This window comes from Panthera onca (assembly GCF_046562875.1).
Source record: "Panthera onca isolate mPanOnc1 chromosome E1 unlocalized genomic scaffold, mPanOnc1 haplotype 2 h2.Chr16_ul_5, whole genome shotgun sequence".
Taxonomy (NCBI): Eukaryota; Metazoa; Chordata; class Mammalia; order Carnivora; family Felidae; genus Panthera; species Panthera onca.
This window is the reverse complement of record NW_027675819.1, coordinates 308,206-327,691: the sequence shown is the minus strand read 5'-3', so window position 1 is coordinate 327,691 and position 19,486 is coordinate 308,206. Positions and strand designations below refer to the sequence as shown.

General features: G+C 34.8%; 1 protein-coding gene across 1 annotated transcript in view; it reads left to right on the top strand.

The window, feature by feature from the left end:
* Window positions 1–18,600, top strand: part of LOC145715162 (uncharacterized) — a 37,385-nt gene extending 18,785 nt beyond the window's left edge. The window contains exons 8-15 of the mRNA XM_081794821.1: window positions 916–969; window positions 1,789–1,893; window positions 3,021–3,074; window positions 3,669–3,773; window positions 9,347–9,400; window positions 17,288–17,392; window positions 18,049–18,102; window positions 18,479–18,600. Coding sequence (XP_081650947.1) covers window positions 916–969; window positions 1,789–1,893; window positions 3,021–3,074; window positions 3,669–3,773; window positions 9,347–9,400; window positions 17,288–17,392; window positions 18,049–18,102; window positions 18,479–18,600 — 653 coding nt within the window. The remainder of the gene's footprint in view (window positions 1–915; window positions 970–1,788; window positions 1,894–3,020; window positions 3,075–3,668; window positions 3,774–9,346; window positions 9,401–17,287; window positions 17,393–18,048; window positions 18,103–18,478) is intronic.
* Window positions 18,601–19,486: the final 886 nt, after the last annotated feature.

The window sequence follows — 19,486 nt, the reverse complement described above, 5'->3', positions numbered from 1 at the left end:
GAGCATGAGGCAGGGAGGGGCAGTGAGAGGGGGAACCACAGAATCCGAAGCAGGCTCCAGGCTCTGAGCTGTCAGCACAGAGCCTGATGCAGGACTTGAACTCATGAACCGTGAGATCATGACCTGAGCCAAAGTCAGCTGCTCAACCAACTGAGCCATCCAGGTGCCCCTCTTCGTCTACCTTCTTATGAAGGGTGTAGCAAAGGTTAAGTTTTAGTGTGTGTGCACTTGTGTGTGATGTGCACGTGCGTGTGTGTGTGTATGTGTAACCAGTTTTTATATTTTTTATATTGAGGTATAACTGACATATAACATTACATTCAGGCATAATGATTCAATATTTGTATATATTGCAAAATGATTACCATATTAAGTCTAGTTAACATCCATCATAATATACAGTTACAAATATTTTTTGTTTTGATGAGAACTTTTAAGATCTCTCAGGGTGCCTGGGTGGCTCAGACGATTGAGCATCCGACTCTGGATTTCAGCTCAGGTCACAATCCCAGGATATTGGGATTGAGCCCCACATCAGGCTCCATACTGAGCTTGGAGCCTGCTTGGGACTCACTCTCTCTCTCTCTCTCTCTCTCTCTCTCTCTCTCTCTCTCTCTGCCCTTCTCCCCTGCCTGGTCTCTCTTTGTCTCTCTCTCTCTCAAAGGAAAAAAAAAACGTTAAAAAAAATTAAGATCTACTCTCTTAGCAACTTTCAAATATTAATATTTCAGTATTAAGTATAGTCATCGTGCTGTGTATTACAACCCCATGACTTATTTTGTAACTAAAAGCGTGTACCTGCAAAAGGTTAAATTTTCTAAAGCAAATAAATACTGCTAAGTTTTTCTGCTCTATGCAACACATTTTCTTGGTCTCATTGTCATGTTTCTATCCAATTTATTCCTTGCCTTACAGTTAAAGGCAAGGTTGATCTGGAAAAGCTGATGAATGAAGTGAAATCTTTTTCGGGTGAGTAAGACATTACTTAAACATTTTTAATTAAATTCTAACCCTATGTTATATTTTGCATAGTGTTTTCCCAATATTATATCATAAATTTATTAATGTTGATATTTTACATATTTTCATGAAGTATTTCCATTCAACTTTACTTCTCCCTTTGACTTTGAATTATCTAGCATTTGGCTACAAAAGAAAATGGTGATATTTAAGTAATAATGATATTTTCTTGTAGTTTCTGCCAGTATTATATTGATCCTAACCAGTGTTTAAATCAGAGGTTTAACAAACGGGCCACCCATGAATTGAATCCAGTCTGCAGTCAAGTTTTGTAAGATAAGGCAACACTGGCCCTACATTTCCTCACCACAATAACTGATGTATTTTCTCTTGGGACAAGGCATGTGCTAGTTTCACTCATTCCTTCTTTGTCTAGGCTCCTATAAGCTTTTGAGTTAATGACTACTGGCTTGAGTAGCCAAATAGGCACAGAATATAGGAAGATGAATAAGTTTAGAAAATATTCTGCTTTAAATAATAATCACATGATTCAACATTAAAAAGAGAAAAACAGATTAAATATCCTAAATTACTAGCCAATTATATAACCATTTTCTTCTATGGTGTCTTGCCATTAGTCTTAGGAGGCCACTCTGTCTTTACGAAGAATCAAGGAATAAGTTTTGCCTCATTATTCTTAAACACTATTAGAATATATGAGAATATGAAAGTGAGGATGGTATTCTTCTAAGTCAGCCGTTTCATTATTTTGGATCATTATAATGTCCTAAAATTTCCATGTGTCAACAATCCGTTTTTCTTTCAAAGGAGACAAAGTTGATGCCAATAGACTTGAAAGTGTTTTCGAAAACTTGGGGATCAAGCTCACACCTAATGAACATTTGAACTTGCTGAAGACACTGCCACTTGATGGTGAGTCTTATGGGTGCTATTTTGGTGTTTTAGAAAGACTAGTTTTGTAGAAGTATATGAAAAATTATAAAATAAATTAAAAATGCTTGAAAACTGTTAAAAAGCTAATGCAAATACACAGAAAAATCTCACCACTTGGATTTTGATTTAAAAATCATCTGTCTAAAAATAAAAAATAAGATAAAATAAATTAAAAAATAAAAAAAAAATAAAAATCATCTGTCTAAGCCTTTTCAGTTATGAGTTGCTATCAAAGGAAAAATTCATTACTCAGCCCTCAGGTTACTGATCAGCTGGATTTAAAAAAAAAAAAAAAAAGCATTTAAAAAAAAGAAAAAAGAAAGAGAGGAAGGTGTCCAGTTTTCCCAGCACCAACTAATAGTTGTGTGTTTCTGCAGCATCGAATATATAGTTTATCAATAAGTGGGTAATATGGCACATTGAGAAAAGGCCATAGTTCTTAACTACAACAAAAAATTTCATAAAAAATGCTTTTAGTCCTCTAACCCAAAGATAATCATTATTAATATTTTCATACATTTCCTTCTAGTGCACAGTAGATACTAGATTGATAGATAATATTTATGTGTTATTAATTTATTTATAACTGTTATGTCTTCACAATGGTAACGTATTTATCATAGAAACCTTGATAGTGTAGATAAGTGAAAATAAAACCTCTCTATTCCCAACTCAAAGTGATAGCTACCGTGAAAAATGAGATGTATATTTTACAGTTTTCCATCTTTGAATATATGTCCTTTTTTTATTTGACAGCCTTGTGGATAAATCTTTGTAAGCATTCTGAAATCTTTTGAGATGAAATTCCTTTAAGTAGACTTACAGAATGGAAGATATTTTGTCTTCTCACTTGCCTTTCAGAATATTTATAATTTGAACTCCCACAAACAGTATTTGAGGCTGTTATTGTCCCTACATTCTCAATACAGAAGAACAACAACAAAAAAGAGTATCTCATGATTATGATTTCCAATTTACTCCTTTACCCCTGAGAGCAAACATTTTGGTGTATCTATTTATCTGTTTGTAATTTGAAATGTTCCTTACTCGAAGATTTCTAAACTCTTTCTTTCTGACTCTGTTTTCAAAATACCCATTTTTTATAGCTGATGGAAAAGTGTATAAGAAAAGGTTGATGAAGGGCCTAAAGTCTCTCAAACGTGAGTAAGAAGCACTGTGAAAAGACAGAATCTGAAACCTTTAGTTGTGTCGTTAAAATCGGAATCGTCCTTTCCTATATAGTTGTGTCTTTATTTATGTTTCTTTAGTAGATCTGCATTTTATCAGGTAAACCAAGTAGTTTCCTGCACTAATACTTTACAGAAAGTGTTAAACTGTCTGGGATTTTCCTACCTTAGCCCCAAAGAAACAAAATAAAGTACGAAGCAAAAGGTGAAGAATGAATGCTGTCAGGTAAAGATTTCAATCAAAAGTAAAGGCAAATAATTTGAAAGTGCAGGCAACAAAAATACCTCTTGTTTTATAGAATATTATGTCAGTCGCCTCTAGCTCTGGCTTTTCAGAATCCTAACATAAAAGTGAAAGGAAGTTTATTGTCCTATTCACTGAACAAAACTGGATTTTTGGTGTTTGCCTTGAAAATCTTAACAATAATGCTAAGAAATATGTGAAGTGTTCCTTATTATAATAAAACATATGCTTGATAAAGAGGAATAATAACACAGTAGAGTGAATGCACGGCCCCAGTTTTAGAAAGATTGTTTTACTATATTCCTTTCCTGCTCCTTACTTAGGAGGCAGTGTTGATGTCAATAAGCTGGACACTCTTTTAGAAAACATGGGAATCAGCATCACAGAAGGAGAATTCATGGATCTGATAGAAAGATTGCCAGATGATGGTGAGCACTGACATTCCCCCTTTACTTTTTAAGAGATATTTATTGTTTTCATCTTTATTGAGATGCAGTCAACATATAACGTTGTGTAAGTTTAAGGTGTAAACCTGTTGATTTTATATACTTGTATATTGCAAAACGTTTATGCCATAACTAACACCCCTGTTGCATCACATAATTACCTTTCTTTTTTATGGTGAAAACATTTACGATCTACTCTCTTAGGAACTTTCAAGTATGTAAGACAGTGTTATTAACTATAATCACCATTCTGTATTATAGTCTCAGAATTTACTCACATTAGAAATGGGAGTTTGTACCTTTAACCTAACACCTCCCCATTTCCCCACCTCCTCCCTCAGCCCCTCATAACCACAATTTTACTGTTTCTGTGAGTTCAGTTTTTTTAGATTCCACATGCAAGTGATATCATATAGTATTGGTCTTTCTCTGTCCAACTTATTTCACTTAGCACAACGCCTTCAAAGTTTATCCATGTCACAAATGGCAAGATTTCCTTTTTTCTCATGGCTGAATAATTTTCTATTGTATATAATATACCACATCTTTCTCTAATCATCTGTTGATAGAGACATATCTTGGTTATTGTGATTAATGTTTCAATGAACATGGGAGTGCAGATATCTTTTTGAAATCCTCTTTCAAAGTGGGATTTTGAATCATATGCTGTGGGATTGCTGGATTATATGGTAACTCTATTTTTCATTACTTGAGGAACCTCTGTACTGTTTTCCACAGTGGTTGCACCAATTTATATTCCCACCAACGGTGAACAAGGGTTTCCCTTTCTCCACATCTCCATCAACATTTGTTATCTCTTATCTTTTTGATGATAGCCATTCTAACAAGTGTGAGGTGATATCTCATTATGGTTTTGATTTGCATTTCCCTGATGATTAGTAATTTTGAGCACCTTTTCATGTACCTATTGGCCATTTGTGTGTGTTCTTTAAAAAGATGGCCATTCAGTTTCTTTGCCCATTTTTTCCCTGGATTTTTGGGGGGTTTGCTACTGAATGTACAAGTTCCTTATATAGTTTGAATATTAACCCCTTACCAGAAATGCAGTTTGAAAATATTTTCTCTCATTCTGTAAGTTGCCTATTCATTTGTTTGATTGTTTCTTTTTCTGGGCCGAGGCCTTTTGGTGTGATGTAGTCCCACTTAGTAATTTTTTCTTTTCTTTTTCTTTCTCTTTCTTTCTTTCTTTCTTTTTTTTTTTTTTTTTGCTTGTGCTTTTTGTGTCCTATCTAAAAAAATAATTGCCAAGACTCATGTCAAGGAGCTTTCTTCCCTATGTTTTCTTCTGGAATTTTTACAGTTTTCAGGTCCTACATTTAAGTCTTTAATCCATTTCAAGTTCATTTTTGTGAGTGGTATGAGATTATGGCACAGTTTCATCCTTTTGCGTGTGGTTATCCAGTTTTCCCAATACCATTATATCAGAGACTATCCTTTCCCTATTGAGTATTCTTGGCTGCCTTGTTGACAGTTGACTGTATATGTGAAGTTTTATTTCCAGGCTCTCAATTCTGTTCTCTTGGCCCATGTATCTATTTTTATGCTGTACCATACTGCTTGATGAGCCTTGTAATAATAGTTTGAAATCAAGAAGGGTAATGCCTCCAGCCTAGTTCTTCTTTCTTAGTATTGCTTTGGCTGTTCGGGGTCCTTTGTGGTTCCATATAAATTAAGGATTTCTTTGTATGTCTATGAAAAAAATACCATTGAAATTTTTATAGGAATTGGATTGAATCTATAAATGACTTTTGGTAGTATAGACATTTTAACAATATTAATTTTTCTGACCCATGAATATGAGATATATTTCCATTTGCTTGTGTCTTCTTCGATTTCTTTCATCAAGGTTTTGTAGTTTTCATTATATAGATCTTCCACCTCCTTATTTAAATTTATTCCGAAGGGGCGCCTGGGTGACTCAGTCAGTTAAGTGTCGAACTCTCAATCTCAGTTCAGGTCTTGATCTCCGGGATGTGAGTTCAGGCCCCACATTGGGCTCCGCACTGGTTGTTAAGCCTATTTGTAGATAGATAGATAAATAGATACATACATACATACATACATACATACATACATACATACATACATACATTTATTCCCAAATATCTTGGGTTTTTTATGCTATTGTGAGTGGTATTGTTTTCTTTATATCTTTTTCAGATATTTCATTGTTAGTGTATAGAAATGCAACTGATTTCATTATGCTGATTTTGTATCCTGCAACTTTACTAAATTCATTGATTAGTTCTAACAGTTTTTTGGTGGAGTCTTCAGGACTTTCTATATATAAGATGATATAATCTGCAAACAAAGACAATTATGCTTCTTCCTTCCTATTTGGATGCTTTTTCTTCCCTTAGACTGATTGCTCTAGAATAGACTTCCAGTATTGTGTTGAGTAGAGGTGGTGAGAATGTGTACCCTTGTCTTGTTCACAAGGCTCATTTTCTTTTCTTTTCTTTTTTTTTTTTTTTTTAACGTTTATTTATTTTTGAGACAGGGAGAGACAGAGCATGAACAGGGGAGGGTCAGAGAGAGGGAGACACAGAATCTGAAACAGGCTCCAGGCTCTGAGCTGTCAGCATAGAGCCTGACGCGGGGCTCGAACTCACGGACCGCGAGATCATGACCTGAGCCGAAGTCGGCCACTTAACGGACTGAGCCACCCAGGCGCCCCACAAGGCTCATTTTCTTATAGGCTTTTCTTTCTCACTTCAAACCAGTGGGTTGAGTTTTTTTTTTAATAAAATAGAATAAAATAGTAAAGCTAGATATTGTTTCATGAGTCTTCATGATCACTTGTGTGTGTGTGCACGTGCTCAGAGTTCTCAGTATGGTTTACAGTAAAAATTTTTGAAAATCACTGGCTTAAATGATAGTAATATAACAGTTCTATTTTCAGGCTCTTTCCACACTGTTCCTGTATGATTCCACTTAACCATATGTATTTAAGATTTCAAGCCTTTTATCTCAAACCTATACTTATTTCATACATTTCAGTTTAGGACACTGAGGTCTTTTTATGTACCATGGCAGGGGCAAGATCTGATAATATAAAAATTTAGTTAAAGTAAGGAATAATAAAATTTATATATATATATATATATATATACATATATATATATATGTATATATATATATATATACACATATATATATATACATGTATATACATATACATACCTTAAATTTATATATATATACATGTATACATATATCCATATATATATACACATATGTATATGTGTATATATATATATATATATACACACACACATACCTTAAATGTTTTGTTTCCATGAAAAAAATTGAGCCAATGCTATTTTAATTTAATGTAGCCATGCTCTTTGGAGATTTTCTTGCACAAATATACCCATTTGTCATCTACAATCCCATTTTCTGTTTCTCTCTTTTCTTAAGTTTTTTTAAAATTTATTTTGAGAGAGAGCATGCATGTGTGTGCATGAGCTGGGGAGGGACAGAGAGAGAGGGAGAAGAAGAGGGAGGGAGGGAGGGAGCGAGGGAGGGAGGGAGGGAGAGAGAGAGAGAGAGAGAGAGAGAGAGAGAGAGAGAGAACCCCAAGCAGGTTCCACACTGTCAGCGCAGAGCCTGTTGTGGGGCTCATCCTCATGAACTGTGAAATCATAATCTGAACTGAAACCAAGAATTGGATGCTTAACTAGCTAAGCCATCCAGGCACCCCCCATTTTTAGTTTCTCTTAAGTGGAGCAAAGTGCTTTTTTAAACGTTGAGCAGAATTTTCCATCAGAATCCATCTAGATCTTAATTCTTTCCCCAATTTTTTTATAGTTCTTTATCCACACCAAATTCAACACAACTATTTTTTAGCAATTTGCCTTTACATAAACTCTCTAAAACATTCAAATTTGTTTTTATGGTAATAACTCCCTTTTCCATTTATAGTTCCTCAGTTTATATAATGATTAAGTTATCAATTTAATAATAAGTACACCTCTTTATAAAAAGAAGCCTGGAAACAAGTTCAACAACTCAACCCATAAGAACACAAATGTGCTGGCTTACTAAAAGTGTAGCTTACTAGATGTAAAAGTTTAGCATACCATCAGCATCAGTATGAATGATGAATATAGTTCAGGCCATCAGGTTGATTAAACGGAGATCAATTAAGAGATCTCCTATATCAACAAATCCATATTGAGACATAGATATCCCAGTGGAAATCCAAATTCAACATATGAAAAGTAAACTATTTTCCCTGTTAAATTCATTCCTAGTTATTTTCTTATTCCTCTGCTGCTGTCATCTACCCACAATTGCCCATGAAATAAGCCACAAACTATCTTTGACTTATGTTCCCTCATTTTCTCTCCTAAACATATCCCAAAGACATATTCTCTGACTTTGCTACCCTACTGATGAATCTTCATCATCCTTCACTTACTGCTACAGAAGGCTCCCGATTGGTGTAACAGCCACTGGTCACACTGCCTTAAATTCATTCTGTACACACTAGCCTGAATGACTTAACCAGAGTGAAAATCTGACTTTGTCATTCCTCCGATTAAAACCTTTCACTGGGGGTGCCTGGGTGGCTCAGTCAGTTAAGTGTCTGGCTCAGGTCATGATCTCACAGTTCCTGAGTTCAAACCCTGTGTCAGGCCTTGCACTGTTAGCGTGGAGTCTGCTTAGGATAGTCTCTCTCTGCCCCTGGCCTGCTTGCTCGCTCTCTCTCTCTCTCTCTCTCTCTCTCAAAAATAAATAAATAATAAACATTAAGAAATTTTTTAATTAAAAAGAAGACTTTCAGTGAACCCCTCTTACCTTATATGCATCGAGTCTTGCAATATTCCAGACACAGTGCTAAGCATTTTTATGATAAATTAATTTATTCATTCATGTAACAATGTCTATTAAACACCTAACACCTAGCAGTCTCTATTTTAGCCTTAGGAATACAGCCATAAACAAAGCAAATTAATGTAAATTTTGTGGAGCCAAGATTTGTATCTTTTTTTTCCCCACTACTCTATTCCCAAATCCAAGCAATCTGATGTCAGTGTCTAAACTGTTGGTTCCAACCAATCTCTTTCAAATCATCTTTCCACTCCCTACATGACATTTTTCCCTCAAGCAAAATTTAAAAGCTTTAGTTTTACCACACACTCTGCTCTTCATTGATCCTTTTCCTGAAATTTTTTGTCTTTCTCCAATGATAGAAAGCAACATAATACCACAAACAATAGTTTTAAATGTATACCAGTCATGTGTTATCAGCCATTCCTAAAGAAACATGGAGTTCGAAACAGAACGAATCCAAAAGACTTAAGAGAACATTTTACCTAAGATAAACTGTATGATTCAAACAATCTTAGTGTCCCTTGCAGATAATGGAGCTATCTATCAAAATCCAAGAATTATAAATTTAAAAAAGGACAAGATATAGTGAATGGCTTTCATCTAGGCTCTACTCTAGTTCATAATTTAAGTATTTTATGCTTTATTTTTTTTTGAGTTTGGATTTTTCAGTGTGTAAATTTTGTCTTGACTTGTAGATAAAGGGAAGGTCAAACTAGATACGTTGATTGAAGAATTGAGTTCTGTCTTAGGTAAGTGAAAAGTTACTTAATTCTTTACACGGTTCAAATGATATTTTCTACCATCCCTTTATTTGTTAATTTCACTATTTTAACCTTTCATTGATTAAATATTTCTACCTGCTTTGATAACCTATTTATTTTTGATAATCTGTGCTTTTGCAACAGATGTACTAGGTCTTTACCTATGAGAAGAAATTTCAAAATGTAGGTTATAACTGAGATACTACATGTAGACATAATTATTTGAATAGGTCATCAACAACATAATTTTCTGCGCAGTGATATTAGCCTTATATTATTATATGTAGTATTTTCCTCCAACATGAAGATGTGCCTTTTATTATAAATAAGGAACAATATATATTTTTAAGTCTGGTATTCACTCCGCATAATACAGCAGGTGACCTTAGGTCTTTGTTTTTCATCTGGCAATAGAATATGGTACTGTCCAAATACATTTTGTTCTGTCTTTCACAATTTGTATTCTTTTGATAATGTTGTATTATAGCCACAGACTTTTCTTAATAATGTGAGAATGTTTTTATTCCTAATTCCACCATTTGATCCTCACTCAACCATAGCCCTAGGAGAGATTACCAGGAACTGTCCAGACCTTCACCATTATTGATTTTCTTTGAGATGAGCTGACATCTGAATGTCAGGATAGTTTCGTCCTGGTTTTGTCTCTGAATCATTTGTTTAATTATTTGTTCATACAGCAGCTACATAGAAGCATTTAAGACTCTGAAAAGCAGAACTCAAACAGCTGTGACACAAACAAAACTAGCTGAAGGTGTTATAAGAAGGAAATGGAAGGCAGTCTAGAATCATGGTCCAGTATTTCTTAGGCCTGAAAGAAAACTAGTCCCAATAATGCCTTAAGTCTACCTTACATAATCAAGTTATCTTTTCTTAGATAAATTGGTCTATGGTATGAATCTAAGTACAATACGCACTATTAACAATGGGGCAAATCCCCCTCTAGTCAAAAGAAAATTGAAGGCAATTCTATCATTTATCCCGGGAATTTTACCTGGCTTATTGTACTGAATAATAGGGCATGGACTGTATGATATGCTCAGTCAGCCACAAATTTTTTTTATTACTGTAGATGGAATACGTTATACTTAGGAATCTGTTCCACTAGATATTATTTATTTCCCCAGAAAAGTTTCTAATCTCATGGACTCTTTATAAGAAGGCAAGGTCCATCAAGAGTATTGGAAAGTCATGCACAATTCATACACATAAATTGTCACTTAACCCCACAGCAGTTCTTTAAATTGATTTGCTAGTAAAAGGATGAGTTATAGAGTTAGGATTGTCCTAACTGTAGCAAACTGATTGTCTCTAGTAAAACTTAAACTTTAATAAGTTATTGATAGGAGTAAGGGAGATCATGATAGGCTAAATCAGAAGTATATAATTAAGTAATAAAAAGAATAAATATGACAAAATAAGAATAAAAATACGTGAAAAGTATACAAAGCACTGATAATCAGTGTTTTCTTATTCTCATGATCTTACATGGAAGCTGTCTACTTCATGCAGTTTTCCGCTTGTTCTGAGGATCTCGGATTTGGGGTCAGCAGGTGAATTATATGAACTACCTGCTTCTTGGACTCTCTGAAGAACCTCAGTTTGAGGTCTTTAATGTAATTTTCCAATTCTGATAATGTCTCTTAAGTATTCCCAGAAGTTTTTGTGTTCAAAAGACAGTGAAATTTCTGAATAATAGGAAAAACTTCTTGTATAATCATGAATAATTACCAAAAGAAAATATATTGCCCTACAATTGAATAGATAAGATGGAATGCTCTAGGTAGGTAACAGGACATCTAAAAGTTTGTTAACCACTATGTGTGCTATGGATTTTTGACAAAAGAGTGTTTCAACCCATCCAGAAAATAAACATAATATTATTAGTACATATTCATAACTCAGAAGCAACTATATAAAATCCATTTGGAAATGCCCAAATGGTCCCTCAAGGTATAGTTGTAATTCAGGGCTCAAGGTTACAGATTTTCCAGAGTTATTTTTATTTCAGAGGAGGGAGGCATGAATTGGTGATGTCCTCTAATATAATACAAAATATCTTAATCAGTTTTTAATAATGTGGCAAATTTGGGGCACCTGATTGAGCGTCTGACTCTTGATTTTGGCTCAGGTCATGATCCCAGGGTCATGGGTTTGAGGACCACATCAGGCTCCATGCCTAGCATGAAGCCTGCTTGGGATTCTCTCTCTCTCTCTCTCTCTCTCTCTCTCTCTCTCTCTCTCTCTCTCTCTTCTCTCTCTCCCTCTCTCCCTCTCTCCCTCTCTCTCTCAAAATAAAATTAAAAATACAATAATGTGGGGTTTTTATTCCTACAGTGATATGTTGTTTTATGTAGGATTGTGGCAAATAATCAATTTGAAATGTATGCAAGGAGGTAAAAATCCTGACTTTGCTGGATCTTATTGTCATGGATATTATAATCTGACCATTCCAAGTATTTCTTTACAAAATTGAAGTCAAATTTTGTGATTCTATAATGGAATCTTTGAATCTGATCCTACACATGTTTTTCTTATCTATAAGAGGTCACTCAGAAAGAACTTTAGTTTAGGGACGCCTGGGTGGCTCAGTTGGTTAAGCGTCTGCCTGTTGGTTTTGGCTCAGGTCATGATCTCGTGGTTCATGAATTTGAGCCCCATGTCCGACTCTGCACTGACAGCACAGAACCTGCTTGGATTCTATCTTTCTCTCTACCCCTCCCTACTTGCATGGGTGAGCATGATCTCTCTCACAATAAATAAATAAACTTAAAAAAAAAAAACAAACAAACACGAACTTTAGTTTTTAATATGAAAAAATGAGCCACAGACGGGAAGGACATATTTGCAAAACACATATCTGATAAGGGACTTATATCCAAAATATTCCAAGAATTCTTAAAACTAAACAATAAGAAAACAACCCTAATTAAAAAGTGAACATGGGCACCTGAGTGTCTCAGTTGGCTGAGCATCTGACTTCACCACAGGTCATGATCTCATGGTTTATGAGTTCAAGCCCCGCATTGGGCTCTCTGCTGTCAGCCCAGACCCTGCTTCAGATTCTCTGCCCCATCTCTCTCTGCCCTTCCCCTGCACACTCTCTCTCTCTCATAAATAAACAAACATTTTTTAAAAAGTGAACAGAAGATCTGAATATTCACCTCACCCAGGAAGATATACAGATGGCAAATAAGGATATGAAAAGATGGTCAACATCATATGTCATTAGGGAATTGCAAATTAAAACAATGAGAGAATGCTACGTACCTATTAGAATGGCTAACAAGAGGAACTCTTATTCATCGTTGGTGGAATGCAAAATGGCAGAGTCACTCTGGAAGACAGTTGGGCAATTTCTTACAAAGCTAAACTTAATCGGTATTACCATAAGATCCAACAGTTGCAAATTAGGTATTTACCCAAATGAGCTGAAAACATGTCTACACAAAAGCCGCACACAAATGCTTATAGTAGCTTTATTCATTACTGCTGAAACTTGGACGCAAATAAGATGACCTTCAATTAAAGAATGAATAAACAAATGGTGGTACCTTCACATAATGAAATATTATTCAGTTATAAAAGGAAATGAGCTATCAATCTATGGAAAGACATGAAGGAATCTTAAATGCATACTGCTAAATGGAAGAAGCCAGTCTGAAAAGGCTACATACATATTGTGTTATTCCAACATATTACATTCTGGAAAAGGGAAAACTATAGAGACAGTTAAAAGATCAGTGGTTTCCAGGAGTTTACGGGGGGTGGCATAGGAAGGAGTGATGGACACGAGAGTCACAAGGGAATTTTAGTTCAGTGAAACTGTTCTGTATGTTACTGTAATGGTAAATACGTGACATATTGCACTTGTCAAAACCCATAGAACTGTATGATGCAAAGGGTAAACACAAAGGATATAGCTGGATCAGTAAGAGAAAAACACGTAGGCAGCTTCTAGAAGAATCTATGTGAAGGCTTCCTATGCTCTCCTTCTTATGAAGGGTCACACATAACATACTTTCCCTCCAGCAGCAAAAATGCAGTTTCACATGTGTGCCCAGGGAAGCCCATTAAGCCCTCAGTGCCCAAGGTTTTTTACTGGAGGCTTGTCACATAGGCACCCTCTGCCTAACAACTCTCAATATACCAGACTCCCAGAAGAAAAACCAATATTCACCATAAATCGCATTGTTTGCACGAGTCTAGGCACAGTGACTTAGGCTTATCAGTTGATATTGGAGGGAACATTCTGAAATCCGAGTTCCCATATGCCAGCCAAGTACCACCTGGCAAGCAGGCTCTTGTAAAGATCGCAGACTTAGGTTTGCTGTGTTAACTCTTTTCTGCACAGTCTATTTAATAGGATGATCTGCTACAGCATTCTCTCTAGTCATTATATCATCTATTTTACTGTGGACTTCTTCCTTTATGATAGCAATTTCTTTGAGCAGCATCAAAGCACCAAGTAATAATTACTACAAAAGTATGTCACCTATCCTTGAGTTTTACCAGTTTGAAATCTCTAGAAAGGGCAATGTTCAGTCACTTGAACCAATATTATATCAGTTAAGGACTTGGATCTTTCAAGAGAAACTAAACCAATTATTGCATATTTAGCCTACTATGTCCCTTTTCACTTTTAAGACAAGACCCACCAACAAATAATATTAAATCAGAGTGTGGTACTGAAGTTTCCAAATGATCTGTTTAGGATATGGACCCTTCTTGAACTCCAGAAATTGTAATTACAGAAGTAGAATTCTTCTCTACCGGTGAAGGAAATAGAGTCCCTGGATTGAGAGTGTTACACCAAAAAAAAAAGAGGTTAGAGTGGGAGAGAGCCAAAGCATAAGAGACTGTTAAAAACTGAGAACAAATTGAGGGTTGATGGGGGGTGGGAGGGAGGGCAGGGTGGGTGATGGGTATTGAGGAGGGCACCTTTTGGGATGAGCACTGGGTGTTGTATGGAAACCAATTTGACAGTAAATTTCATATATTAAAAAATAAAAAAAAAATAAAAAAAAATAAAAATAAAAAAAAGAGAGTGTTACACCATTGATAGTAATATGGGGAGAAAGTAGCAATAGTCCATTATTAGTAACCAACTAGTCAAAACGATATTGGACACTTTCAGGTAGCAGTAGAGATTATAATGGTATATAGTGCTGTCAGATTTAAATATGATCTTAATGTGAGATCTGAAGATGTTTTGACTAACTTTAGAAACGGCTGTTTCTCTGAAGCAAGGAGGATATAGCCAAGGCTACTGAATTAAGGGATAATCTATAATAAGCGATGGTCTTTGTGTATTGATGTGCTATGTTAATGCTCCTGAAGTGTCACCTGACCTCATGCACTGATAATCTAGAATGAATCAATCTGACTCTTGTCTTGAAGGGTACTCTCTTTCTCAAAACAAAAATTTCACATAAAGAGCAGTTTATAGTTTAAAATTATTATTAAACATACAAAGAAACAAGTCACCATGAGTAAGACCCCCATAATGAACAACATTTAGCAGATGAGCAGAGATTTTAGATTTTGGTTTTTTTATTTTTATTTTTTAATATTTATTTATTTTTGAGACAGAGAGAAAGAGAGCATGAACGGGGGAGGGGCAGAGAGAGGAAGACACAGAATCTGAAGCAGGCTCCAGGCTCCGAGCTGTCAGCACAGAGCCCGATGCAGGGCTCGAACCCACGGACTGTGAGATCATGACCTGAGCCAAAGTCGGACGCTCAACCGACTGAGCCACCCAGGTGCCCCGAGATTTTAGATTTTGGAATTATCAGACCAAAAATTATTAAATAAGCATGCTTAATATAGTTTAATAATCAAAAGAGAGGCTGGAACACATAAGTAAAGAGCAAGCAATTTGGTAAAGAACCAAAAAGACTTTTGAGAGGTGAAAATAGTAAAAATTTAAAACATTTGTCCGTTTCTTCCAGATTGTCTGGTGTATTGGCATATAAAATTTCATAATACTCTTTTATAATTATTTGTATTTCTGTGGTGTTGATTGTAATCTCTCCTCTTTTACTCATGATATTATTTATTTGGGTCCTTTCTCTTTTCTTTTTGATAAGTCTGGCTAGGAGGCTATCAATTTTATTAATTCTTTCAAAGAACCAGCTCTTAGTTTCATTTATCAATAAGAGCCAAACTATGGAAATAGCCCACGTGTCCATCAACTGATAAATGGATAAAGCAGATGTGTATATATACAGTGGAATAATACTCAGCCACCAAAAAGAATGAAATCTTGCCATTTGCAACAATGTGGATAGAGCTAGGGTGCGTTATACTAAGTGAACTAAGTCAGTCAGAGAAAGACAATACCATATGATTTCACTAAGATGTGGAATTTAAGAAACAAAACAGATGAACATATGGGAAGGGAATAAAAAAGAGGGAAGAAAACCTTAAGAGACTCTTAATGGTAGAAAACAAACTGAGGGTAGATGGAGGGAGGTGGGCAGGGGATGGGCTAAATAGGTGATGGGCATGAAGGAGGGCACTTGTTGGAGGGAGCACTGGATGTTATATGTAAGTGATGGATCACTAAATTCTACTCCTGAAACCAATATTACAGTATATGTTAACTAACTAGAATTTAAATAAAAATTTGGAAGAAAAAAAAGACACTGGACTATTACTCAGCCACTAAAAAAATAAATAAATATAATACTTGAAGGATTTATAAATAGCTGAAGAAAGAACTAAGGAACTTAAGAAATTACAAGGCGTATAGCACAGAAAGACAAAGAAATGGAGACTCTGAAAGAGAGGTTAAGAGACACTGAGGATAGATAAGAAAATCTTAGATATATCTATTTGGAATTCCAGGAAGAAAAGAGAAAGAAAACAAGACAGAGGCAATATTTGAAGAGAACTTTCCAGAACAGATAAATAGTATAAATCTAATGAAGCCAAGTGACTCTTAAGCAGAATAAATAAAAAGAAATTTATACTAGACATATGCACTTGAAATATGCAACATACCTAATTTATGAACTAAAAGTTTAGGATTCTAGGCAGCAAACTTCAGAGATGCCCTTTACACTGATTTAAACAAAAGGCTTAATTAAACCAAAATTGTTTTTCCTTCTTAAAGTTACAAAAGTATAGTAATCAAAAGATTATTTACCATAAAAATAGTACAAAACAAAAATTATTGTGGAAGCCTGAGGCTCTGTTTTGAAACATACTTTTTAACAAGCATCACTATGTGTATTTTTATATATATTATATTAATTTTTAATTCATATTAAGGCATATAATCTTTGTACCTTTCTAGATTTATGTGCCTAACATTATACTGCTCCTAACATAATTACAATTTCAAACCATCAGGAGAACTACTTACATTTCTATTTTGTGAAGAAAAGACCCAAATTATTATTTTATTATTTATATATTTATAAACCAGCCAAGGTGATAATAAATTTTAATTTTGGGGGGTGCCTGGGTGGCTCAGTCGGTTGAGTGTCCGACTTCAGCTCAGGTCATGCGTGATTGGATCACATTCATGAGTTCGAGCCCCACATTGGGCTCTGGGCTGGCAGCTCAAAGCCTGGAGCCTGCTTCAGATTCTGTCCCCCTCTCTCTCTGCCCCTCCCCACTCATGTCTTCTCTCTCTCTCTCTCTCTCTCTCAAAAATAAATAAACATTAAAAAAAAGTTTATTTTAATTTTTTTGTTTGTTATAGATTATGTGATTCTTAAGTACCGATGAAATTATCTTAATGGCACATGAGTAAAAATATTGCTAGTTAGCAGCATTTGATTGTAATCAAACTCACTAATTTTGTGTTCTTCGCAAGTTCTTTTTTATCACCATTTCTGTCTTTTCTAGGAAAGCAAATTGATGTCAGTGATGTAGACAGTGCTCTGAAAGACATGAAAGTGGAGGTCACAGACAAGGAATACTTTAATTTAGTAAAAACTCTACCAGTTGATGGTAAGGATTTAAAATATATATGTAGACTTCAAGGGGTTTAGACTACTTGCCTGTGAGATTTTCTTCTAAAATGCTGTCAGATTGTTACAGGTTGTTTTGTTTTATTTAATCATTTTTGAAAACTTTTAACATTATTTAGAATAATTCTAAATAATTATTTTAGAATAAAACTAAAATTTTAGTTTTTATTTTAGAATAAAAACTAAGTGACCCAAAAAACCAGGGTCATTTCATTTTCATTATGGTAATCAATAGCTATTTCACTTAATCTTGCCAATAAGATATGTGTATTGTTGTCCTTGGTTCCATTAATATTCCTGAGAGTAAGTGGAAAAATGTAAAAATGGAAAAAGAAAGAATGTAAGGAAAGAAGTCAAGGGTAAAAATAAATCAAATGAGATATGTTTTATAAGTTTTAAACCACTAATCCTTGCCTTTTATGCAAAAGTGAATAAATTTGCCTCATTAAAAATCTTTCTCCAAACCAACTTTGTCATTATTTGAGAGGAAATTAGGTACATTTCAGAAAAATCATTAAAAAGTCTATTTTTTTTTTTGAAATTATGGAAATAGGGAGAAAATTGTAGAATATTTATTATTTAGGTGCATCTCCCTTATTATTTTTCTCTGACCGTGCATCATGTCTTTTCTTACAGCTGAAGGAAAGGTGTATCAAAAAAGGCTGCTGGATGGTGTGAAGGCTCTTCAAAGTGAGTGAGAAGTATGATGAGAAAGCAGATATATCTGTGATATTCTCTTATTTTTCATATACACTGATTTATTTTTATTACGTTAAAAATTTCACATGTGTATTTCCCAATATTTATGGATATGTGGTATATGCCATAAATCCCTAGGAAATTACCCAGCCCCTTTCGAACTTGCACTATGTTGATATGAACAACAAGATACAGTCTGAGGATGAGACTCTCCATCTAGTCTTAAAATTGACCCTCCTTATACCGTTGACTAGCTTTTACTGGACCTTAAAGTCTTCATGAGTAAAGTGATAACCATAATATACATGAATTAGTAAGGAGTTTTTCTGCATCTTGGTTGTTTTTATGATAATTTGTCTCTCCTAAGGAGGAAAGGTGGCTATGAATAACCTCGTCCCATTTCTGGAAAATATGGGGATTAAGCTGTCACACAAAGAACTTGAAGATTTTTCACAAAACCTACCAGTTGCTGGTGAGCATTGCACATAAAAATGCATTCCCTTTAGGACAGCTTGGGTTTGAGAGTATCCATAGACCAGTGACAGTGTTTATTTAGTATCAACAGGGCATTTTTTAAAGGATGTGGCTGAATTCAAGTTTCACGTGAAAGTACATCCTGTCTCTTCTTTAAGAGAGTGTTCTACTATGAATAATTAAAATTGGTGAGAGTACTGACAAACAATTCTCAGATCAAAGAATAAAGAAGAAAATGAAAACAGAATGAGAAACATTTCAAAGAAACACTAAACAATAAGAGAACAGCCTATGATGAAGAATGATTCAAATTGACTAATGGTTGGGGTGCCTGTGTGCCTCAGTCTGTTGAGTGTCCGACTCGATTTCAGCTCAGGTCATGATCTCATGGTTCATGGGTTCAGGCCCTGCATCAGGCTCTGTGCTGACAGTGTGGAACCTGCTTGGAATTCTCTCTCTCCTGTTCTCTCTGCTCTTCTGCTGCTATCTCTCTCTCTCTCTCTCTCTCTCTCTCTCTCTCTCTCTCTCTCTCAAAAATAAATAAAAACATTTAAAATGTTTTTAATAAAAATAAATATAAAAAATAAAAATATTTAAAACATTGACGGATGGTTATTTCCAGTATATATGCCTCAGCTATTCTGATATAGTCAGAAAGACTAAAAAGGGATAGAGAGAAACATACTAAGAATTTTAAAAACATACTAGATATCAAGCATAATAATACTATTACAATATGTTATATATAACGTGAGATTAAGATGTTGAAAATATTAATAAAATGAACATTTTTCCAGTGTAAAATAAATAAATTACCTATGTTGAGCAAAGAAGTGAAAAAAATCGAGAGACCAATAATAATAATTGCAAAAACCTATCAAATAATTGCATCTATCAACTG